This window comes from Poeciliopsis prolifica, unplaced genomic scaffold, assembly GCF_027474105.1.
Source record: "Poeciliopsis prolifica strain line A6 unplaced genomic scaffold, Auburn_PproV2 SCAFFOLD056, whole genome shotgun sequence".
Lineage (NCBI taxonomy): Eukaryota > Metazoa > Chordata > Actinopteri > Cyprinodontiformes > Poeciliidae > Poeciliopsis > Poeciliopsis prolifica.
The window spans coordinates 636,900-661,545 of record NW_026562431.1 but is presented as its reverse complement, the minus strand read 5'-3'; the positions used below and the strand labels follow the sequence as shown (position 1 = coordinate 661,545).

The 24,646-nt window shown below is 42.6% G+C and overlaps 1 protein-coding gene across 3 annotated transcripts; it reads right to left on the bottom strand.

The window, feature by feature from the left end:
- Positions 1–1,060: 1,060 nt before the first annotated feature.
- rif1 (replication timing regulatory factor 1) lies at positions 1,061–24,526 on the bottom strand. 3 transcript variants are annotated; one of them, XM_055059889.1, is made up of 36 exons: positions 24,325–24,526; positions 23,935–23,980; positions 22,039–22,171; positions 21,892–21,970; positions 20,487–20,583; positions 20,275–20,405; positions 20,100–20,194; positions 18,734–18,923; positions 18,568–18,660; positions 17,048–17,186; positions 16,812–16,963; positions 16,604–16,718; positions 16,355–16,531; positions 15,148–15,258; positions 14,642–14,704; positions 13,832–13,935; positions 13,661–13,747; positions 13,513–13,586; positions 13,255–13,435; positions 11,996–12,088; positions 11,769–11,918; positions 10,976–11,075; positions 10,611–10,900; positions 9,528–9,730; positions 9,363–9,456; positions 8,563–8,691; positions 7,305–7,447; positions 7,131–7,220; positions 6,996–7,050; positions 3,689–6,481; positions 3,465–3,593; positions 3,305–3,391; positions 2,893–3,008; positions 2,627–2,777; positions 2,431–2,551; positions 1,061–1,741 (listed from the first exon to the last, which is right to left on the bottom strand). In XM_055059889.1, the coding sequence occupies exons 3-36, from the start codon at positions 22,152–22,154 to the stop codon at positions 1,473–1,475; spliced, it is 7,017 nt and encodes a 2,338-aa protein (XP_054915864.1). In that variant the 5' UTR covers positions 22,155–22,171; positions 23,935–23,980; positions 24,325–24,526; the 3' UTR covers positions 1,061–1,472. The 3 variants fall into 3 exon arrangements, with proteins under 3 accessions (XP_054915864.1, XP_054915867.1, XP_054915866.1); XM_055059892.1 differs by having other exon boundaries at positions 13,832–13,932; XM_055059891.1 differs by lacking the exon at positions 23,935–23,980.
- Positions 24,527–24,646: the final 120 nt, after the last annotated feature.

Below are 24,646 nucleotides of genomic sequence, written 5' to 3'. Positions count from 1 at the left end.
AGTGTGAAGATTTGTTGAGCAACTAAATAGACAAATGAAAATGTTTCCATCTCATTTGTTTTTCAAAATATACAACTAAACCTGACATTTTATAAACATGTATTATCAATAGTGACTTTTAATAACAGAAGTCTGTCTGTTTCCTGACCTGATTGATGGTGGATGTAGCAGCAGCCTCCCAGAGCTCAGCTCCTTCACCATAAATCTGGTTTCAGAAGGATCAGTCTTTAAAGGGATCAGGTCAGGTGAGGAAGGGGCCGTATCGTCATGTTTCTACCTTCAATGGGAAACCCTGCAATGCAGTGCTTGGATGCAGGCGATGGCGCTCTGCCTGCATGAACTGGTGCCGTCAATTATCCCAGCCAAGCTGCAGCTTTTCCTCAACAGTGGAGCCTGTCATTAATGCTGAAGATAGTTGGCACGGCCACTGATGACGGTGGATAAATGCTTTTCCTGCAGCAGTGAGTTGCTCCTCCCCCATTAACATGTTTGGCAGAACATACGTGAAGATGTTGGTTGGCAGCGCTGAGACCCTCATCTTGGTTCTGATTGGTTGTTTTTGGCCACCAGCTGTGCATTTCTGTAGATAGCAGCTCAGGAAGGAGGTGGAGATCAATCTTTTCAGATTCCACTGATCAACAGACGAAAATATTTTTGGAGTTTTTCAACAGTTTTAGGGTCATGATGATGAGGTGAATCCAAAATCACATTGGTTTTTCTCAATCAGGGCAACTTTTTGAACTGTGGAGTAACAAGAGCATCAAAATGCTCTTGTTACACTGATCTTGTTACACTGATCCAGATGTTCTGACATCTGGATCAGTGAGTGAGGAGCAGGAGAGATTCCATCAGGACAGGAAAGAGAGATCATTTTACACAATGAGGACGTAATGCTCAATTTACATGAACTTACCTTCACTGTTATAAAAAGCGATGTCTGTCCTCCTCATAGACACATCACCAGAAATCTTCAAATTAAACATGGATTCATATTTATGGTCTAAATACATAATGTTGCACACAGCATATTCTGAATGATGACTCGAAGAGAAATCCTGCATAAAGTCTTTACACTGCTTTTATTTAGGAATTTTAAGCCACAAAATAAGCCACTGTGGGACAGTCTGTTAAAAACAAGAAAAACTTTAAGACAAATAACTGAAGGGATGGAAAAGATGTTTGATAAGATTTACACCACCACAGGCCAGTTGTAAGCAGCCTAAAATCAGCCCCATGGAAACGCTTCTTATTTACAAAGGTCAAATCCAAAAGTGGGAAGCAGAAGTTCTTTAATTTTATAATCCACTCAACAGCTCGATCAGAAAAAAGGAACTGTTCTTAAAAACAACCAATGACACAAAAAATTTTTTTAAAAAAGTTCAACTGATCCAAATTAAAACCCATAAGATCCTCCATCAGCAGGTAAACCTTCATTCTTCTATTGCAAATTCCTCAGCAGGCTACGCTGAGCCTCAGTGGTTCTGTCCGCTCCTGGAAGCCGCTCGCATCTGCAGCTCCACTGCTATGCCCCTCATCATGCCTCCCAGCTGCTCGTGCATCTGCAGCAGCTGCTGTGGTGAGTAGCGGCTGAGTTCCAGAGGGGTCGCCCTGCAGGCCAGGGCCTCCATGGCCGTCGGCAGCTCTGCAGCGGGGTCCGCTGTTACCTCGGATCCCTGCTTCCTGTCTTGTAGGCAGGCCGCCAGGGCGTCTGCAGGCAGCGGCTCGTCCACCAGCTCTGTGGCTGTGAGCAGACACATGAAGAACACGCAGAAATGAAGGAAAACGACACTTTGTGGTATGTGAGCAGAAGTTAAAGCTGCAAGATCAAACTTTTACAAAAAGAGTTTTTTTTTCTATATTTATTAAAACTGTTATGACAGTTTGCTATGAGACAGATTACACTGGTCAACAGCCAAGAAACTGTCAGGGTGATGAGCAGCAACATGAGCATCAAAATGCAGGGCTTGTTCTGAGATCTGGATGGTTTCCTGAGATTCTGGATCAATGAGTGACAAACAGGAGAGATTCCATCAGGACAGGAAAGAGACGGAGAATTTTATAAAATGAAGACAATGTCCAATTCACATGTATTGTACTTACCCTTGTTCAATTTATAGAAATCCAAGTGTGTAACAATTAATAGACTCTGTTAGAAACCTTTTTTTTTTTTTACTCCTAAAACCTTTTTTGGATGAGAAATATTAGCAGAAACAAACTGATGGTCATAAAAATGTTATCAATTAGAAGATCAGATTTCTCTAAACCAAATTAGAATATAACTTTGACCTGACTAAGAAAAATGGATCATGTGTGGATTCATTGGTATAAAATAGTCCTAATTCAGTTGAAAAAACAGACAACTTCCAAAAAATATTTTTTGTAACCCGGTGAGGGGGTGAGCTCTATTGAAGGCATCCAGTGTTTACCCACCCAGAGTCTCTGCTGAGGTCTTCTCGTCGCCATGGTTGCGAGGACTGGCCACCTCCTCCACCTCAGAGGTCATCCTCTCCGTTTCGTCGAAGCTCTTCAGCTCATCTGGTCTCCCTTTGCGCTGGACGATAGAAGCTCAGATGTTACAAAGACGCCGACGACAACTTGACCAGCGCCGTAGTGACCTGAGGGTTACCTGCTGCTCATAAATCTTCAGCGCCTTCTTGACGTTGGAGATCTTTGGCGATCGGATGGGCAGAGTCTTGATCTCAGATGGAGTCAGGGCACAGAGATCACCCACTGATTTGACGTTTCGAGCACGAATCAGCTGTCCGAACCCTCGAGACCTGCGTGGTTGACCAACAGGAAGCTTGTCAGGCCAAGCTGAATGGTTTTTACACTGTTGTCTAACTTTCTTAAGGAACACATGTTGAAATGTTTCAAATGTTCTGCTGCTCTCACCACATGGTGGAAGAGATCTGAGAAAGCACAGCCTCCACGGGGGCCGAGCAGCCCACCAGGGACGGGTAGATGCAGTCTCTGGGCACAGGTCGAGGCTCCTGAGTCATTTCAGAAATCTGAGCAAACCAAAGAGAAACTTGCTCTGAAATTTCATTTACAACTAATAATCATTTATTAATTGATTCTAGGATATGGAAAACATCCACAGCAGAATTTTACTATTGGCTTGTTTGAACAAAAAAAAAAAAAAAAAAAAATTGAGTCATCACAGCAAGTGAGATATCAGAGTTGGTTAAAAGTTTCAAAATAAGAGCATTAAAGTACATATGGAAATCCAATGTAATCGCTACAACTCTATTGTAACTCTGCTACAATAAAGGCAGTAAGTTGTTCCCAGAACATGCCGACCTACCAGGCACTTCTTGGAGCTCCTGTAACTTGGACTGTGGATATTTCTGGGGCTCAGGACCAGCATGCCTTTTGTTGGAGTTGTAATGTGCTGAGTAGAGAGGTACAGCGTTAAGGAAACCGTCTGTTCCACATATGAAATACATCACCAGGTTCTTGTATACCTTCTGCTGAGGGACGTTACATCCTTTGGACCTTCTGGGAGAGCTGGTTCTCAGAGCTGGACTGCGCCGGTCGATGTCATCCGCCGTCTCCTGCTGTTGGATGGGGTTGGCGAAAGATACGCGGCGGGACTGCGAACGTAAAAAACAATGAAAGCATGACAAACAAATCACAGGTTTTACCAAGTCTTTAGTCTTATGGACTCAGAGCTGCAGGGGTTACTTACCTTGACAAGAGGAGAGGTCGTCTCGACCTCTAACAATCTCTTCTGGCCTTTTTTGAGGATGCTGGTGGAAGGGGAAGCTGAAGGAGACCACGTTCCCTTCAGCCGCCCGTTGCTGGGACTTTGCCCGACATCTGGTTCTGTTACAGCCTCCAGGTCTTTTTGTTTAACTGGAGAGTCTTGGTCAGAAGCTTGTGAGGATGCTGCAGTGGTGCAGTGCAGTCCAGCATCACCCGACGTTTCGGTGGCAGGTGCCTCTTCGAGTTTGTCTTCAGATGTCTCAGGTTGTCCGTCTTCATTGTCTTGTAAAGTAATTTCCTCCTTAGCACTGGCCTCCGAGACCTGTAGTGTGGCAGACGGCTCCTCCTCTCCTCTGATCTGTACACACTCCATCTGACTTTCCTGAAGCTCCTCAGGAGAGAGTTTTTCTGGAGGAGGAGCTGGAAAGTCTTGCTGGTCTGAATTTGATTCCTCCTGTTTTTCAGTAACTCCTTCAGTTTCAGAAACCTTTTCTGCTTCTTCTTTGGACATCTCTGAGGCTTGCAGTTTCTCCTCAGCTGGCAGACATGAATCCTGTGCTGGTGCATCTCCAAACACAGAAGATTCAAGCACTTCTACTGCTTGTAAAGAATCCTTTTCACTCTTTGAGTCTCTTTGTTCAGTAGTGTCCAATGACCTGGTATCCTGGCTGGCCTCTTCACTTTCTGCCTTCTTCGAATCTTCTGTCTCCAGACATAAATCAGTCCGTGACTCAGTAATCACTGGGGACTCTTGCTTATTTAACTCTGTCCTGCTTTCTGATTCCTTTGAATCTTGGGTCTCTAATGATTCTTCTAAATTGCTTTGTAACTCCAAATTTTGAGAAGAATTTATCAATATGTCGTCCTTCGTTTCAAGAGGAAGTGGACTCTTCAGAGATGCTCGAGGCTTCCTCCCTTTCTTTTTGCGAACGGCGTTTACTAGGACGTCTGAGGACTCTGGCGTCTCCACACTGGGTGCTGATGACTGAGAGGATCTTAGTCTGCCCTTGCCTTGAGATGATCCTGAGTCAGGTGCATCTGATGACTGAGAACCTTCTGGGGTTAAGCTTTGACTAGATTCCAGTTTGCTCCTTCTGGTCCGGCCTCCAACTCCAGCTTCAGGTTGATTGACAGGAGTGGACGTCTGAGAACGTGTCAACCGTCCTGAAGAATTGATGCTGTCGTCTTTTTCTTCAGACTCTGTTACTTTGCTTCGCCTGGATCTTCGTCTGATCTTACCGTCAGACGAAGATGTGACCTGCGAGTCTTCCTGGCTAGAGTTGTCAATCACAGTTTCTATGGAGTTGTCTTGCATAATTTCCTGATTCTGTAGCAAATTTCTAGTTTCACCTTTGGACTCTTCCACTGGAGAAAACATCACTGCATCAGAATCTATCTGTTCTTGAGATTTGTCTTCACCCTGGGGAGAAGATGTGAGAACGTCTTGCTCTTCCTTTTGACTCTCACCTAGTTCAGTCTTTTCTTCAGACTTTACCTCCTCAGACTTTTCAGTCTGAGCCAAAGGTACGACCGTGTGAGAGTCAGTGTTTGGGTAGAGATCATCTTTCTGAGACAGATCTACCATACCTTCTGTAATAGTGTGGCTGGATCCTTCTTCGGGCTTTTCAGCATCATCACCCTCCTTTGAAACTTTGCTAATCTCATTGCGTTTTCTGTGCTTTTGGTTTTCATGAGCGGAGAGTGATTCTGATTGGACCTCAGTCTGACTGGAATCCAGCCCATTGGTGTTTCTCCTTTTACGTTCAGGAGATCCAAGAAGATCCTCTGAAAGGCTGTAAAGTTTGATCTTCTTTCGGTGTCTTACCTGAGAGTAACTATGACTAGATTCATTGGCGTTGCCTTGAGACTTCGATCGCAGCTGGATTCTGCTACTGTTCTCCTGTGCAGCCTGTTTACTTCTTGTGTTTGGTCTGCTTGTTGCCGAATTAAAAGATTCACTTTTTGGATCTTCTCTAGAACGTCTTCTTTTGACGTTTGTGTATTTTGCCTCACGGTCGTCTGGGTCTTCTCCAGGGAGCTGAGGTCTTATTCTGTGGCGTCTGGATCGTCTTGGTTCACCTGAAAGCATCTGGGTTGGAGACGACTGGGAATCATCCAACACCGTTTCAGATTCCTCATCCTGACTGGAAGAGTTGATTTCTTCTGAGTAACTTGTGCTTTCTTTGTCCTCTTCTTTTGTCTGCGTGTCAGGGATAACATCTTCCTCTTCGGCTGAGTCACTTTGCATTCTCTCAATCAATCTTACTGGTTCACTTCTTGTCCTCGACTCTTTAGGCCTTCGAGGAGACTCGCTTCCAGGACACTGTGGACCAACCGTTTCTGAAGTAGTGGGATCCTGAGAGCATCGTTCTATAGATGTCTGTGAGGCCTCAGGGGACAATATGTTTTTCCCACTAGTGTGATCTTGACTGTTGGACATCCTTACAAGAGGACCTGTAAAAGAGGATCCACTGCTGGGACTGGCCGACTTTCCCTCACCATACTTTTCCAAGGTAATAAATGACTGGCGCCGACTGCTGGGTTTCTGAGGAGTCCCTGACACCAAATCAGAAGAAGCAGACGTGTTTGGACTCGCACTGTCTTTTGACTCAACAACTATGTCTTCAGTTCTCTCAGTGCTTTTAGTAGTCTCCTCCAGAAATACATCTGCCGAGTCTGGGATGCGCTCCTCCATTTTGTCATCATGTTTAGGACTGGTATAGTCTTGAGTTTCATTACAAAGAATTTCAGCATCTTCTCTGGGTTTCTCTTCTGTCTGAAAAACATCAGGAACAACACAAAGAAGTTACCTTGTCTGCAGACATGAGTGGACACATGACGGTGCAAGAACATCCATATAAGGCTTTCAAAGATACATTTGAACCAGGGTACAGAAGGTCAAATTTAGTCATTGAACTCTGAAATGATTGGATTTTGCAATGACCTGCTCATGATACAGGTTTTTTTTTCCCCCTGCAAATTGTAGATTCACACACTGGCCATGGAAAGGCATAACAGGTCATTGGAAGATTACAAACAAAAAATTAAAGTTTCAACAACTTCAAGGAAATCATAATTTCTTTGTTTTGTAAAGATGCCCCCAACTATTGCACCATAATATGCTGTATGTAGTCATTTTAATCTGTTGTTCTGGAACAGCAGATTCAAATATTTCAAATAAGCAGGGCAGTAATCCCTGAGGACCGGAACTGAGAAACACTGTTCTGGATTCATTCAACAAAAGACGGCCAAAGAAGCTGATATCTAGCAGAGTTTTAATGCTTTGTTACCTCACTGGGAGCCTCTGGTGGGATGCCATCAACCTGTTCAGTTGGAACTTTATCCCTGAAGAAAAACTGACTGTTAAACAAGAGCCTTTAAATCCCACAAAGAAAATTTGCTCACATTACAGCAGGTGAACTTACAGAGAGTCATCTTGGCTCTGTATGTACTGACTGAAAACGGTTGTGTCCTGAGAAGCATCCAGGTTGTTGTACATGGCCGGAATATCAACCCTGTACCACAGCAATCATCAGCATCGCCATGGTGACAGGATACAGTAGGAATGACTGGTGCAGATGAGAGGGTAAGAATCTGACCTTTTGGTTCTTTTCACCTCTTTCTGGTGCTCGGTTAGAACCCTCTCCTTTGTCTCAGGAGGAATGAAGACAAAGTCGATGGAAGCCTCTTCCTCCAGGACGTTCCTGCGTGGGGGTTTGGGAGAACCAAAGTCCAACTTCGTCTGTAGAAAGAAGAAAAACAGAGAAATGTTAACCTGCTTTTCCCCTCAATGTGGAACAGCAGCTGAGTAGAGCATTTTCATTGTCACCATGTTGATTCTGTTTGGATTTAGTGCTAAAGACCAACCTAACACAGAAGTTGTTTGTTTTTAATGCGAGTCAGAATCACGTCCTTTATTGCATGTAGGTGCTGATCCATAATCATCATGGAGGATGACTGAATGTGAGTGAAGCTGTGGGTAACCATCAGCACCTACTTAATCCCAGAACCGAACCATAAAGTCGGCAGGTACCAGACTACACCTGGAACGATTTGTCCAATGAGTCCAGTATTTTGATTGATAAAATTCCGCAAGGAAAATTATTAGGTGGCAGACTGACAAAGTAACTCAAAAAATTACATGAAAAAATGCCGACTTTATTTGTAAAACATAAAAATTAAAAATGAAAATCTTGAAAGAGTGGCGTTTCTGTGTGTGTGCGTGTGTATTCAGCCAGCCTGAGTCACTACTTTGTAGAATCATCAGATGTCTCTCATGTTTTGTACATTTGGAGCCTGAAATAACCACAAACTGTGCAAACCTGTTTCATTTTCAGCAACTAAATTACTCTACATGACAACTGAATGAATTCACATTTTCATAAAAAAATAAAAACACCAAAAGTTTAAGAAATCCAGAAAGATCAAAATTTGTTGCATGAAAAGGCAGGACTGCTCATTTATTATTAGTATCAGGCCATAATAAATCATTCCATCACAGCACCATGAACACAAAGTCCAGGGAGAAGTGTTAGCTTCTGTACAGACCAGCACCTTCTTTCATATTTGCTACTAATGAAGCAGAACTAAATGATTAATTCGGTCCATGTTCGGCCCGTCAGTTTCACCTACCACCTTGGTAGGTTTGGTACCTAGCAAGGTGGTAGGTACCAAAGGTTTGAGTTTGAGTTCTAACTCTTCCCATTTCGATGGATTCAACCGTCCGCCCCCCGCACCGCTGTGTTCTCTAAAGAACATGAGAGTCATTAACACTTCTGGACTTTATTCAGACGTTTCAGGATGAAAAGGAATGCATGTTAATTTGTGTGCCGTGAACCATGTGGGTGCAGAACCTACCGGAACCGGCTTGGCCATCTTTGTGGCGCTGCAGTCCTTCAGATCAGTTCTGCTGAGCATTGAGTCTCTCTTCCCAGCAGAAGAAATGGGCATCCCGCTGAGCTTCGGCGCAAGTTCGGAGCTTTCACTCTAATCACACACATTATATTAAACTTTCATATATAAAAAAAGAAACAAAACATTTTTTACAGATTTGTTAAAAAATGTTTTAACAAATCTGTAAAACCCCATCTGTAAAACTCTACAACCCAAAGACATATTTTGCTCTCAGGCATAATACAGGAAATTTGGTGTCATTTCTAAAGAACCACCACTTTGTTTCCATTTTTTGGTTCTAACTGCAGAAACACACCACTCAGTCAGAAACATCCAATCAGAGACCATGGCAGTCTTGGCACTCGAGTAAGTGATGCTAACACTTTCCCACTTTCTCTCTGCTAAGCTACAGCTGGTTCACCCCAACACAGCCTGCATGAATGCTAGTTAGCTATTGGTGCTAGCAGATAAACTGTTTGTCTAAACCTGTAAGTTTTTCTTTTGCCACTAGCACATTCAGCTCTGGGTTTACAAGCTTGCCTGTATACACACAGGGCTAAGCCCCGAGTCCTGGATCTGATATGGGACCAGTGCATTTCTTCAGACAGCAAGAGCAGCAAAGAGAGGATGTGGAGGAAATCAACTTTTTCACAGATTATGTCTCATATAAAGTCCCAAAATGGTGAGGTTAAAGTGTAAACATTTTATAGAAGTTACACACTGCAGCTTTGAGACCAGATCAATACATACATGGAACAACTTACTGAATAGGTCTCACTGAGCTCGTCAGGAACATTGACGACCTCAAAGCCTGGAAGAATGATTGGAGTCTTCTGCTTCACTTGGCTCAGCACCGGCCTGCGGGAAACAAACTGTTGTTAATGACCAGAAACGAGGCGTCATTGTGATGACACATTGAAGACAATTACCTGAGCTCCTCGGGATACGCGAGTCTGACCGTGTTGGCAAAGGTGGCGTTCCAGAACTGAGCAACGGCTGAGCGCAGATGCTTGTTCTTGTGGGGAAACACGACACACAACAGAGGAGACAGCAGAGCCAGCAGTTCGTCGTCGTAGGCCATAGTGGAGCGGGACTGCAGGCAGCCTAGGACCTCACACAGAAGCTTCTCCAGCTGCAGCACACACACACACAAACACTCACACTCCAAACTAGGGACGCATGGACCCACTATTTTTCACTTCCAACACCGACACGCATATCGGAGGTTTAGTATCAGCTGACACCTATTTGATACAGAGAAACACCTGAATGGACTCAGAATGTTTGTTTTCTTAAACAAAGACATAACATTACACATTTGCCAACTGTACCCCAGAGCAGCTTGTTTAAATACAGTGATAGTTTCACAAGGTTGGCTAAATATGGAAAACCATCTTTCATTTGTTCAGTAAATAGCAGTATAACAGCTATGCCTGTCACAATAAGACATTTGCTTGACGATAAATTGTGCCAGAAACCATCTGATAAATAGTATTTTTGATTTGATACCATTTTCAAATAATTTAATAGTGATAAAAATGCATGTTTGATCTCCTAAAGACAAACTTAATTTTGTAAGAACGTTTAACACTGGAACAGGAAGATATTTCACATAACCAAAGAAAATAAATAATGAATAATTCAATTCAACAACACTTCACTGATCCTAAAGCAATAAGTGGTCTTGTAAATATTTTCAATAATTCTTAGACTGTAAATAATCCAGCTCATTTCTATTTATCATGTAATTAATTTAATAATTGCAACAACTGAAGTAAAATAAAGTAAAACAAGTTGATCATCTTGGTCAAATGTAAAAATACATTTTCTTTCAAATGGTTCAGCAAGTGCAGTTAAAAATTCTGAATATAATGTAAAATAGATAAAGCATGAAGTCACTCCAAATCTAGATTTTTTTTTTAATATGAGGACCGATATAGATTTTAATATTTAATCTGTGCCTCTCTTCACCAAACTGACGGTTTCATGGACAGGTTAGGTGAAGTGCTGACCTTTCCCTGGAGCTGAAGGGAGAATTCAGCGCCACCACCCGCATTGCGCTTATAGAAGAGCACCAGAGGCTGGACGAGCGCACGCAGCGCCTCGGTGACGGCGTTGGCCAAGACGAGGTTGGCAAAGAGAGTGGACACAATGGAGAGCAGGGCCAAGGGCGTGGCGTCGAGGGCCACTTCGGGGGCCTCCAGGTATGCCTGCAGACTCTGGACCAGCAGGGACAGGAAGGCAGACAGGTTCCCCAGGGCTTTGCTACGCTTTCGCGTCCAGTTCACTGGAGTGTGAGGAGCTGGAAGGAAGGAGGTGTTAAGATAAGATCGGAACGACTGCACAATGAAGACTGAAAAAAATAAAAGAAACTTACACTTCAGCTTCTGCTGAAAGTGAGGCGTGTACGGAGAGAAGTCCACACACTCCACCATGACCTGCAGGATGCTGGAGATGGCGCTCAGCGTGGAAGGGACCTGCAGGGTCAGACGGCTTTTGGAGTTAGATGTTTGTGTAGCTTTTAATATTCTTCATGACAGTACTGCTCCACCTTTTAGTGGGTCTCTCTGAGATTAGATAACATGACTGGAGTCACAAGGGTGCCCTCTAGAGGTGAGTGCAGTATCCCCCAAAATGTACAAATGCTTTTAGTAAAATTGCCTTTTCTGTTGTCATGATGAAAAGTTTGAAAAATGAGATTTTAACATGTTCTAGTTATAAACTATTTGCATATTTGGCAAAAACATGGCTGTTACACATGTAGACTTATACTCATCATTGATGAAGGAATCGATTTATGAATTGTTTGTTGTTTGTTTGATTTGCATGGTGTTAGTAGCTCTGACTAATAAAATATCAGACAATTATCAGACAACAAAGCCACAAAATATGGAAAGAAGCTTCAACTATCATTCACTATTCAATAATTATTACATTCATTTAGCATGAATGTTTTGATCTGATTTCAGATGACCATGAGTTCTGTGGCAGGCAAATTTATCATATATTTTATGTTTTGCCAAATATGATAATTTTTCATTGCAACATCTAATCTGATTTAACATTTTACATTAAAAATAACAACAACAACAACAAAACAACATGGAGTGAAAATTGTGAATAAAAGAGGAAAAGTTAGAAGATTGGCCAAAAAAAAACTCATCACTTACCCTCAGCGCCTCACTGTCTGCAGCGGCCGCCATCTTCACACAGAGCTCCTCGCAGCAGATGTTCTCCTCAGCCGTCACCACCAGGGCGGCGCAGCGAGCGAACACACGGTACAGCTTGGACCAGGAGGACAGCAGGGACTTCTGGGACGCCTGAGGCCACAGCAGACACTTGAGTTAGCGGGAAGCCTCATTACCTGACGGTTCATTTTAAACGCGCAGCAACAGACCTGCTGGAGGAGGTGAGTGATGGGGAACATCAGGGCAGAGTGCATGGCGCTGAAGTTATGCTCCAGAGCGTCACCCTGGTTCACCTCATTAGACTGTGAGAGGGACGCAGTAGCAGATTCATTTATTAAGATTAATAATATCTCAGCAACTCTGATCCAAACCTTTTGAACTTAGAAACATTGTCAGAATAAAGAGTATCCCATCAAAACAAGACAGAAAAACTGCTGCAAAGCTTTACTTTCAGTAGGTGAGACTGTTGTTTTTTTTTAAATAGTGTCTTCACTGCTCTATGTTAATATAATAAATGAATTAAACAAGAATTTGCAGGTTATTTGAAATGCTGCTTCAAAGCTTTCAGGACCAGAACCAAATGAAGTAAGGCAACATCTAATTCTAGCTCAAATTCTGAAAACCTGGGAAGTGAAGAAACTGTTGTAGTTTTAAGCTGGAATGAATAACATTTAAAGCCTCAACGAAGAACTGAGGTTCTATAGATCCATGCCTGAGGTTGTGTCCAGGTTGGGATCAGATCGACTACTGGAGTCTGAGATTCTAAACAGCAGGAAAAACTTTTACTAAAGACTTTGTAGTTGAGGTTCACTGATAAATCAGGTCAGATTCCCTTAAAGCTGGGAGATCAGATGATCTTATTTACTGAAAATACAGGCCAATTCTGATAGAATACAGAAAAACAGCTGAACTGACTGAAAACTTTATTTTTTTTAATAAACTAGACAAATGTACTGAACTGCTAATGTATCTGATAACTCTGGAATAATACAGCACATGGAAATATAGCAATTTGTTCAGTCAGTGCAATTAAGAGTAGAACAGCCAATGTAAAACCAATAAACTGAAACCAAATTGAAACAATAGGACGATTATCATGCTCAAACATATGAAAAGAAATTGTAACAAACCTTTCAAATGGTTCAGAAAGGGCAATTAGAAATTCTAAATATAATGTAAAATAAATAATAAACTACAATGTCACTCAGAGCAAAGAGCATTAAATTAAGATCGAATAGATCTGCCCTTATTGATCAGGCACAACTTCAACCCATCTAGAATTTTTTTCGATATTGTTGCTAGTAGATATTAATATCAGATTCAGTCAGTCTATACTTTGAAGCCTTGTGTGACGAGTTGGAGTGTAGAAATAAACACCAGAATGTTTCTGCTTTTAGAAAGCCTCATGATGTCTGAACCTTAAATGACAGGAAGATTGGCGGTGCTGTCTAACCCAGGTGTAGGTCACCTGTGTGATGGTGTCAGTCAGAGGGCCGACTAATAAACTCCACACCCTCCAGAGGAGCTCCTTGTTCTGCAGAGACACTGCGCAGCTGCTCATGACGCCCAGCACGGCCTCAACGAAGGCCAGAGGAGATGTGGGTCCAGACAGGCCGCACGACACCAGAGTCTGCAGGCACTGGAAGAACCTGTTGCCACAAAAGTAAAATTCACTCATCAGGAAACCAGGGAGTGTTTCTGTGGTAAGGCTGGAGAGAAGAGCTACCTGTCGTGCTCCAGGTAGGCCGGTAGTTTGCTGCTGTTGAAGAGCAGGAGGATGACGAACAGAGCCGGGGTTCCCTGGAGAGGCAAACAGATGTCATCATCATCCTGAACACACCTTCCACACACCGTCACAAACCACAGACCCTCACATTCAGAACGTCCATCTTCCCCACTTGGTAGGAGGCGGAGCCCAGCACTCTTGGAGGCAGACCCTTCACTGTGGCCTCAAACAAAACCTGCAGGTGAATACAGGGGCCGCGGTTAGAGGGGCCGATGTTGTGACCGGGTCTGGACCCGACCTCATGTTACATCAGTCTCACCAGGACCCTGTCTGCAGGCAGGACCTCGGAGGAGACCACGCTCTGCAGCGCCTGCAGCATCAGGGTGAGACACTCACTGCCTTGCCGTTCCTTCTTACTACCTGCTGAAACACACACACACACACACCCATATCATATCAAACCCAGCAGAGACAGACATTTGATTGGTTCTAATGTTGAGAAGATTCATCATCGGGGCCACGCCCCTCAGGGTTTCACTGTCCTCACTGCAGCCTACAGCAGAGCAGTAGGCTCAGACTTAAACTGATGATGATGATGAGACTGGGTGGTGCAGGAGACGAGGGCGAAGGCTAACCAACCCTGATCTCTAGAGTCACTCCAACCCAGTCAGATTCCTCTGTGTGGTGCTGCAAAGGCTGGACCCACAACTTGAGAGCCGCCTGCTGAGCAGCAGCCACAGCAACACACACCCACCTACCCACCCACGCACACACACGTACACACACAGGATCACAGAACTCACAGTCAACAACAAACCACCCAGCCACCACTGTGCTCGGCAGCTGGAGAACTGGGCTGACAATAGATGCTCAACTTCTTTCATTTTTACAGTTTTATCAAAAGCAACATTTGACAACAGGTTTAATTGAATTAACAGCTGAGTCATCAAACAGACATGCCTGATCTGAAACAGTCAAATGCACCGAGGTGCAGTCGGTCCTACTCAGATCAACCTGTAGGTAACGGAAACTGAACCGAGAGCTGAGTAGCTCCTGCTAATCACCATGTGTTTACATGGTGGTACGTATCACTCTAAAGCAGCTACAAGCGAGCCAAACAGGTGCTTACCTGACTCTATGGTCAAGCTGACAAACCGGACAAGGCTGGTCCAGATGATGGCCAGCAGCGGCTCTGAAGGGGGGAAGAAAAGATGAAACGGCTTATATTCAGGATTAGCTCAAAACTTATTAAAATACTGTTTCTATGGATTTGCCAACATTGTTCTGTGGTGTTCATATTTCATTTGTTTAATTTCCTTCTGGGATCAATTAAGTATTTCTGAATTTGACTGGCACTGAGAGGGTCACTTGCTCTGCTGCTTTCTAATCCTAATCTGTCTAGCAGGTAATCTAGACAGAGGAGGAGAGGAAACATCTGCTTCATGTCATCTAGACTGGTCCTTTCTGCAAGTTTACGGACCTGGGGAGGAAGTGATTCTGTTGATACTTCAGAACTTTCCAAAGGTCAGTGATGTAAATAAAAACAGACCAAGCAAACAGTCCTCAGATTAAAGAATAAAAAACACATTTAGCCATCCTGAGCGTGACCTGCTCCAGTAGTTGATGTCGCTGTACCTGCAGCGTCTTTGCCGGCGTTTATGAAGCCCTCCCTCATGGTGGAAATGAGAACGGCCGCGTGTTTCATGAAGGACGGAGCACCAGAGAGCAGCGGGTGGGTCAGAGGTTCTAGAAGCAAACAAAGGAAAAAAAAACATCTGATAGCAGATGATCTGTGACCTGCAGGTTTAAGTCAAAAATTGGCTTCCCAGCATCAAGAACAAGCAGTGGTGTTGATGCTTGTTCTGAGGTAATTTTACTCTGAATTACCTCCATTCAGAGTAAAACCGATACAAAATAGGGTCAGCAGGAATCTGATAGAGCAGAGGAACTGACAAACATATCTGGAAACACATTTTCTATGACAATCCAAATAAGATAGATATTTTTATACTAGACTTCTCCACACAGTCAGAACACTGGTAATGGACAGAGGAGCAAGAATCACCCATCCACTTTTTAAAATTCTGGTACAGATACCAATACAGAGAGAGTTCTGGATTGACTTCAATCGTTTTTTTTTAATCATAAAACAAATGTACTGAATTACAAATGTATTTGATAACTCTGTACTCAAATATTCGAGTATTTGATAACTCAGTCTGCAACAAACCTTCTGTCAAATGATTCAAAAGAGCAATTGGGAGTTCTGAACAATAATAATAATAATAATAATAAAGCATGACATCACTCAGATTGAATAGATCTGCCCTTATGAATCGGAGACTTTGTCACTAATAACCAGTCTAGAAATATTGGGACCAATACAGATATTATTATATTGGTGCATCTCAAAGCACAACTCGTACAAACGGTAGGTGTGTGCCTTTAACCAAAACAAGATCCAATAATCAATAAATTAATCACATGATAAACTAAAATTAGACCAATAATTTCCATTTGTACGACTCTTTCTGGTCAATCTGGTGTGTTAGTACAAACTCATCTCTTCAGCAAGAACTATTCTGTTTACCAACTTATTAATTTTGTCGTTTGTTTATTTATTTTGGATTAAAACATCTTCCTGTTCCAATATTACATGTTTGCTAGAAATGACTAGTTCATTAAACTTTCAGGAAAGTGTTCTTGCATTATTATGCTATTAACATGATATTACCAGAAAAGTATCTCAAAAATAATATTATTTATGGCAGTAAATTATTATTTATGGCATGGAGAGCATATGATCCAGTAGAGACGGTCGTGGTCTAGCTCTCTCACCCACCTAGACTCAACACGAGTTTGTTCTTTGCTGCAGCAGCGACAACCTCTGGCCCCAGGAGGTAGTGCAGCAGCATCTCCAGACCCAGCTGCTGAATGGAGGAGAAGCTGGCAGGAAGCTGCATGCTGGAGTTCAGGCACATCCGGGGCGTGCCGGCCGACGTGTTAAAGCTGCCGCTGCCTGCACACATCAAAGGAAACCTGCAGAGGTTGCTCCTGCAGTGGGAACTTTCTGCTCAGAGACTCAGCCAACCTGATTTTGGGGTGCTGGGAGTCACAACTCCATTCTGAGCGGCGGCCCGAGAGGGAGTGTTTGGAACAGACGGCGAATCAGATCCAATGGTCACCTGGAGCAGAGGCACGGACACCTGCAGGGGACAAACACACATACAGAGACTGAACACACACGTCACGCGGGGAGTGGAAGGGGGGTAGACAGATCAGATGTAGACGATCCGGACCTGATCGAAGTTGGAGGACAGATTGGGTCCCAGCTGCACAATGAGGTACCACCACACCTCCACCTTGGTGAGCAGCAGCGCCTCCGTCCGGACGTGGATGGAGGTGAGCGGCTGCATCAGCAGCTTCATGCGTTTGGAGCTGCACAGGATGTCTGGAAGAGATTGACAACTCAGGCAATAAGAAGCAGGGAGGAAGAGGAGGATGTGTTGGAGGAAATGGGGTGGGGTCACCTCACCTGGGTTGAGAGCAAAGTTATCGATGAGGCTCTTCCAGGCGATGAAGGCGATCTTCTTGATGGTGGGGGAGGAGCTTCGGAAGCCCAGCTCCTCCAGGTGCAGCAGGGAGTTGATGAATGGACCACCTTTATGCAGCAGCTGAGCAGCACAGACACGGAATGGATTTACCACCAATCACAGCTCAGCACTCATCTGCTCTGATGAGTGCTGAGCTGATTAGGATGATGATGATGAACGGGCTAAACTGTTAGCAGGGTTCCAAACAATTATTTTCATCATCAATTAATATATGTATTATTCTGACAAACAATTTATCAGTTAACAAAAGAAGCTCATTCTGCAAATTTTTCATTTAAGCGGGTTTTGGACAATATTAGAAATCGTATATTTATTAATCTGGTATTAGTATCTGTTTTAGTCCAGATATTAAAAAAATTCTAGATTAATTATTGATGATGTGGCTCATCCATGAGAGCAGATCTATTCAGTCCAATTCTATGCCTTATGTTTTTAGTAATGTCAGGTTTTGTTATTTATTTTACATTATATTAAAAATTTCTAATTGCACTTTTTGAATCATTTGACAGAAGGTTTGGTAAAGTTTATTTCTTTCTACACATTTGACCAATGTCAAACTGATAGTCATCCTGTCTATCAGTTGCAGCGTATTATTTAATAAATAATAAACTGTTCAACTCCTAATTGCACTTACTGAACAAATGAAAGTTGTTTCTCCATGTTTTACCAAGGCTGTGAAGCTGTTGGTGTATTTAAGTTAGCTGTACTGGCGCAGAGTTACCAGATACATTCATAATTCAGAACTTTAATGTCCGTTTAAAAAAGATGCATTTAAATCAATTCAACGCTGTTAAATTTTCACATGTTGATGTTAGAATTATATTTTTATCTGCAGATATTTTTATCTGCAGATGCGTCCTTTGCTAAAAATGGATTGTCATCTTTTAACATTTCTAATATTAAATAAAATGGCTTAAATGGTAAAAATGAAAACTCAGCAGAATGTGACCTTTTCTCAGATTAGTTGAACCATCAATAAAATAATTGCTTATTCTATTGAATAATCAACAGAATTATTCATTAACTGATTCAAGTCTTATTAAATCAAATGTGGATTTATAAATAGGAAACATTAACAAATTTATTTTGTGACCTTTGACGAAAATTACAAAACCCAGAGTAAGGATCAAACATTCATTTTCACTGATTCATCATGGACATGATTTTCAGCCAACTTTCTGGCTGTAGTTAAACCAAACTAGGTGTTTGCTGAGTTTTTATTGGACCAGTTAAAAAGTGACATCAGGACCAGTCCCGCTTTAGCAGTGGGAGAAATCCTCTTCAAATTCAAATAGTTTCACAGTTGCAAAAGTTCAACCTGGGACTCAGAAAACGGATCTAAATGAGGCTACTTTATGTAACCTGGATTTGTGCAGAGCAGAATGTTTTCAGTCATATCTATGACTGAAACATCAGCCAACATTCAGAGAAGACACTTTACCTTCCCAAGAAGCTTCACGAATAATGGCCAGAGCTTTAGGACGTTGGTTTCATTCTTGGACATGAAGAGCTTCTGGAGCTCTGGGATCAGTTTCTGTGAGAACAATCACAACTAGTTTTATCCGCTGCAATACATCACACAAACACACAGGCAGAGAGAAACTCACTGTGGACATCATTGGTTCGATGACAGCAGCCACCTCCATCTGTTTGGCCAGCAGCAGAGGCATGCCCATCTCCAAGGCGGCAGCAGCGCGCAAACGTACCTTGGAGGCGGAGTGCACCACCAGGGGGACAACCAGCTTCGCCCAGCGCACCGCGCCGTCACACATCGGGGTCGGAACTTGCTCCAGCAACCTGGAAATGAGGCGAGTAGAGAGGGTGAGGAAAGGAGGTCAGAGCTGTAAACAGGAAGTGACCAGGAAGCAGCGGTGGACAATAACGAATTACAGTTACTTCAGTACTGTACTTTAAGTTTTTTTGAATGCCTCTACTTTACTTGAGGATTTATTTTTTGGGGACCTTATGACTTTCACTACACTATATTTCTAGTGATTATTTTTCTGTTTGCTGTGGTGCACTGAACTAAATGAACACCACCAACATCTCCAAGTTTAGTTCACGGAAATGTTCTACTACTGCAGCGCAGCTATGGATGGCAAGTAAAAGGATTATTATTTGGCCCTCCAGCATGTGTGTATGTGCAACATTTCCAAATGTAGGCAATAACATGAAACATGTCTATAGTTACCACTAGAGTCGTTTCCATTTCACTGTATTATTGTGCAATTTAACATTCTGAAAATACATTTTCTTAAAGGAAACATTCGTTTTTTGTTCAATGTATTTTCTGGACTATAAGTCGCTCCAGAGAACAGGCATAAAATGCATAATAAAGCAGGAAAAGATATATACAAGTCTCACCAGAGTACAAGGAATATTTTTGGGGAAAATTTATTTGATAAAATCCAACACCAAGAACACACATGTCATCTTGAAAGGCAATAAAAATAGAATAGAGCCAACCACAGGCTGAATAATTGTATGGTATGCTAACGTTACATGACAAACAACGAACTGAGTAAATGCCTGGTATGTTAATAACATATTAAGAGTTATTCAGATAACTGTGGTATAGTTATCAGATAACTATGACATAGTTATCTGGATAACTATGCTATTATTGATCTGGGAATATTGTAGATAAAAAATGACATCTGTCATTTTCATGCTGAAGTTTTTACACATGATGTAGCCTTTCTGTTTCTACATGTTAGTTCATGAAGTTTCAACAAGTTACCAGATTCCATAAAAGAACTCAAACAATAATTTGATATTGTCCTAATATTAGAAAACATGATTTGGAAATTTGAATAATTCAGTATTTTCAAAAGTAAATACTTCAGTACTTTAACTTCAGTAAGGTTTTGATGGATAACTTTAACTTGTAGTTGAGTAAACACTTTTACTCCAGTACTAGAGCTGAGTACTTCGTCCACCATTGCAAAGTGACTAGCAGAACAACAATCTGACCTGATGATCACGTTCAGGGCCTCATGCTCCATCACTGCAGACTGGATGTCCTCTCTGTTCCACACTGTCTCCAAAGCAGCCAGCAGAGTCGGAACCTAAGGTAAACAACACCAGGTAGTCTGTGTCTTAAAGCTCATGGAGGAACCAGTCAACACCGATCAATGCCAACACTCACGTTTTTGCCGACTATGTCTGTAGGAAAGCTCTGTTTAGAGATGACCCATAAGGCTCTGGTGCAGGTGTTCTTGTCGGTGGACTTTGTCACCAGAGAGCAGAGAGCCGACAGTATCTGAGCCGCAAAGATCTCTGCAAAACAGAGGACTTGCACTGAGCAGTGACGACACAACGACCGAAGTTTAAACTGTATGGCGGATCAGAATCACTGACCGGAGACTCCGGAAACCACCTGGGAGTGATACACACAGAACCCTAAAGCCTGGAGGGCAGCCTGACTCAGGTCGGCATTGGGACTGCTTGTGTGGATCTGGAAACGACACAGACAGAACATCAGCTCACAAAAACTCAACTCACTGCCCATGTTAGAAGTAAAAATACCCATGTGCACATTATGCAACAATAATTAAGAAACTATCAACCATTCCAGGTAATCTACATAGCACCTTTCAGCAAAAAAGGCAGTTCAAAGTCCTTTAAAACATAAAAACACCAAAACTACAGGTCATAAAAACAACTTAGTTACCAATTGAAAAACTAGTAATACATTTTGTCAATTACTTTAATCAATAATATAAAATACAATCAATAAGTTAATCAGCTAAATTCACAACAAGGATATGATTCATAAAACATTGGTGAAATTGGTCATACTGTTGCAGAACTGCAACTACTGATTATTTTAGCAATTTGTTTCCCTAAAAAGCAAAAACAATGCATCCATTCATTTTCTGAGCACCCTTCTCCCTAACGGGGTCAGGAGGTGCTGGTGCCTATCTCCAGCTGCGTTCCGGGCGAGAGGCGGGGTTCACCCTGGACAGGTCGCCAGTCTATCGCAGGGCAACACAGAGAGACAAACAGGACAAACAACCATGCACACACACACTCACACCTAGGGAGAATTTGGGAAGGCCAATTAACCTGACAGTCATGTTTTAGGACTGTGGGAGGAAGCCGGAGAACCCGGAGACAACACACACACGTACAGGGAGAACATGCAAACTCCGTGCAGAAACACCCCGGGCCGGGAATCGAACCCAGGACCTACTTGCAAAAACAATGCATCTGCACCAAAATAAAAAATAAAAAAAACATTACAGAGTGCATTGCTGATCTGGTGATTATATTTTGGATCATCCAATAAATAGTTGGATAGCAGAAGATCATTAAAATTAGTTTTTTATTTATTTTATAGAATTTGAACCAGGTGAAGCTAAAACTGCCACATGAAGAATTATGAATAGAATATATGTATACACTTTTTTATCTTAAATTCAGCAAATAAAAATATATGTTCATATAGTTTTGCTGTGTTTTCTTTCAATCATTGGTCTTTTTTCAGGCTAAGCGTCGATAACGTCGATTTGGGCATGAATCCCAATCAGGAAGGATTCTGGATGTTCTCCATGTGAATCTGGTTTCTCTCTGGATACTCCGGCTTCCTCCCACATTCCAGAAACATGGAAGACGGGCTGATTTGTCTCTCAAAAACTCCTTTCTTCCTCAGTTAGCCCTGTCCAGATTCGCATCTATGTTCAGATACTGTACACTCCCAGATACTGTACACTCCCTGTTTCTCGGAGCCACCTCGGCGTAAACAGATGGGCTCAAAACTCACCAGTATGACTTTACCCAAACGTGAGAAGTTCTTCTCTACTGCAGGGAGGAACTGGCGGCCTTCCTCCCCGCTGAGGCGACTGGAAAGCACAAAGATGTGTTAGTTTCTCCCTGTCTGACTTGCCGAGTAACACAGCAGGTGACTCACTTGGCAATGGTCAGGTAGGCGTCTGTCTGCTCTGACTGTCCGGCTGTACTGTCCTCCAGAGTCTCCAACAGAGGGAGGAAGCTGGAGGTGTTGCGAGGCCCCGCAGTAGCCATCATTCTTCCTCACCTCCACTCTGATAAAAAAGAAGAAAGACAGACTGAAGGTGTCAGAAGGCAGGTTGGATTGGTGGAAGAATCTATGAGCAGAAAGGGCCACCAGCAACCCGAAGATGCTTTAATACACAGAGTGGAAACCATGTCAGCAATACCACAGAAGCTAGCATCTATAGCGTGTGTGTCTAACACAAGGCTGGCCAAAATCAAAGCACTTGCATCTGATTAATGCCAAAATACAATAATATGAAAAAATTTTAAAACATTTATTCAATTGTAAGAAGTAAGAGAATGCAGCTGTTAGTAATTTAACAGTTTAATGGGTATTTATTAATACCCTCTGCCACTAGCGACCCTTTTCAGTGTGTGATCTTGAGTTGGGCCAGTTTGACATCATAGTCAAACTCATTTTCACTCTGATTCACTCTTCAGCCAATCAAGGAAAATAAATTGTGCCCCTAGATTTGCTGCTTTATAAACACCACCCAATAGCACACAGGGTTTCCCAGTGTATTATAAGCCTGGCAGGCCACCAGACTTCACTTGCCACCCCACCAGGCTCAGCATTGTTTGCTTATTTGAGATAAGGTTTCCTGTACACCAGTAACAGTAAAGACGGATGAAGTTAGGTTTGTAATTGACATATTGACACACCGCCCCTTTATTCCCATTGGTTTCACATGGTATTATTTCTAAATTATGAGGCCTGATGATACATGTCTGAGTTTCTGTAACTTTTAAAATTTATTAGCACAAAAAAGCAGAGGGCTGCTATAGCGACTGTACTACCGGGCTTAGCAGGGCTTCTGAGGGAGTGCTGCAGAGTGCTCACTACATCTACTTCTCTAAGTTTCCCAAGCTATTTCTTTTTTTCAAAACAAAGTCTGCAAACAATGAACAATGATCAGGTGGAGATGCACAGTAGTGCTAAGGACTGGTGAAGTTGGGAACATGAGGAACGTTTCAACACGGGGTCAGAGCGTTTCAAGACGAAGCTGCCCCCAAAATGCATGTTTTCACTTGTTTTCCATGTGATTTGAACTTGAATTGGTTTTTAGGATGCAACAGGACTTCAAACATCACACTCATTCACAGAATTAACCATTATGTTACTTTAATTAGTTGCATTCATGTACTTGATCAGTCATCCAGGATTGAACTCAAGTGATGGTTGTTATGGAAACTATTTCTGTGGTGGGTTATGATGTAATCTCATGTCCTGAATTATGTTAATTAATCTTCTAGCTAGCCTGTGCTATTATGGAGCAAACAATTACATCATCATTTAAAATTTGCACAACATTTTATGCATTATTTTCTGTAAATCCACTATTTGCATTTTAAAAACTATGGGGAAAATACAGTAGCAATAAATCACAATTAAGAGAAAAGTGTAAAATTGACCTAATTTAAACAATTCAGATACAGAAGGCATCATCTAAATTTAATTTGGACTATAACCAGCTATAGCAAGAGTTTTCACAACTCTCAAAAAAAGCCTGAATGTTCCTACTATTTGAATCTGAATACATGATCTTTTGTTTAACATATTTGCTTTTGCATCCATCTTATATATAAATACACATATGTGTGTGTGTGTGTGTGTGTGTGTGTGTGTGTGTGTGTGTGTGTGTGTGTGTGTTAAGTGAGGGAAACGCAACAAAACTGTAGGTTTGAGCCGTTAGCCGTAGTTTCAGTTTGAAGCTGCAGGTTTGGTGTTTTTAGCTCAGAGGTTTTATCTGAACACCAAACATCTTCAGGACAAACAGCCGCAGCTCCTCACCTCTAAGAGCCGTGTGTCCAGCTGTGTCCACCTCCCGTCTCCACAGCTGCAGACAGGACACACAAACATCACGGTTACATTTCGCAAACATGCGTGGACCAGAGTTACAGTGACAGGTCCGTCTGCCTGTCCATGTCTGAACCGAAGACCGACAGTTTTCCACCAACTCTGCTGACAGCCTGCTAACTAGCTGCCCTAAATTAGCCTCGCCTAGCAGGCTACATGCAACTTTATCCAGCTAGTTGTTGCGTTCTGCCACACTCAGAGAGTTCTACAGCCAGCTCACCGAGGAGCTTCCTCCGTCCTGCAAGAAGCGAACACCTTAACATTCACCTGGGCAACATGAGCCCGCCTGCTTCCACTGGCTACACACCAACTCTGTATGCTCACCTCCTGCTTGTCAGATGGGATAAGGACCCACCATAAAGCCCGGAGACGCTTTACTTCCCCGCGACACACCTCTGCTCTCTTCACCGAGTATCTCGCTCCACTCCCGATCCCACGGATGCAGCCGTTAACCTGCGTTATTGCTGCTTTGTGGTTTTGCTTTACAGTTCACTGGGCTGCTGTTACCCCGCGAAATCTGCTGGCGCCAAAGCACCACGCATTACGTACGTAACCACCTTTGACCCTCTGCGTCACTTTTGGTACCGCCTACTTTACCTTTTAAGGAAAAAAAACTACTACTAATAATGTTTATCCAATCGTAATT

Excerpts from the sequence above, each read along its gene's own strand:
- rif1 (XM_055059889.1), bottom strand. The coding sequence starts at position 22,154 with ATGATGGCTACTGCGGGGCCTCGCAACACCTCCAGCTTCCTCCCTCTG. Across the intron at positions 17,187-18,567 it reads TCGTGAAGCTTCTTGGGAAG|CTGCTGCATAAAGGTGGTCC; the intron begins GTAAAGTGTCTT and ends TGTGCTGCTCAG. Across the intron at positions 14,705-15,147 it reads CGCCGGCAAAGACGCTGCAG|AGCCGCTGCTGGCCATCATC; the intron begins GTACAGCGACAT and ends TCCCCCCTTCAG.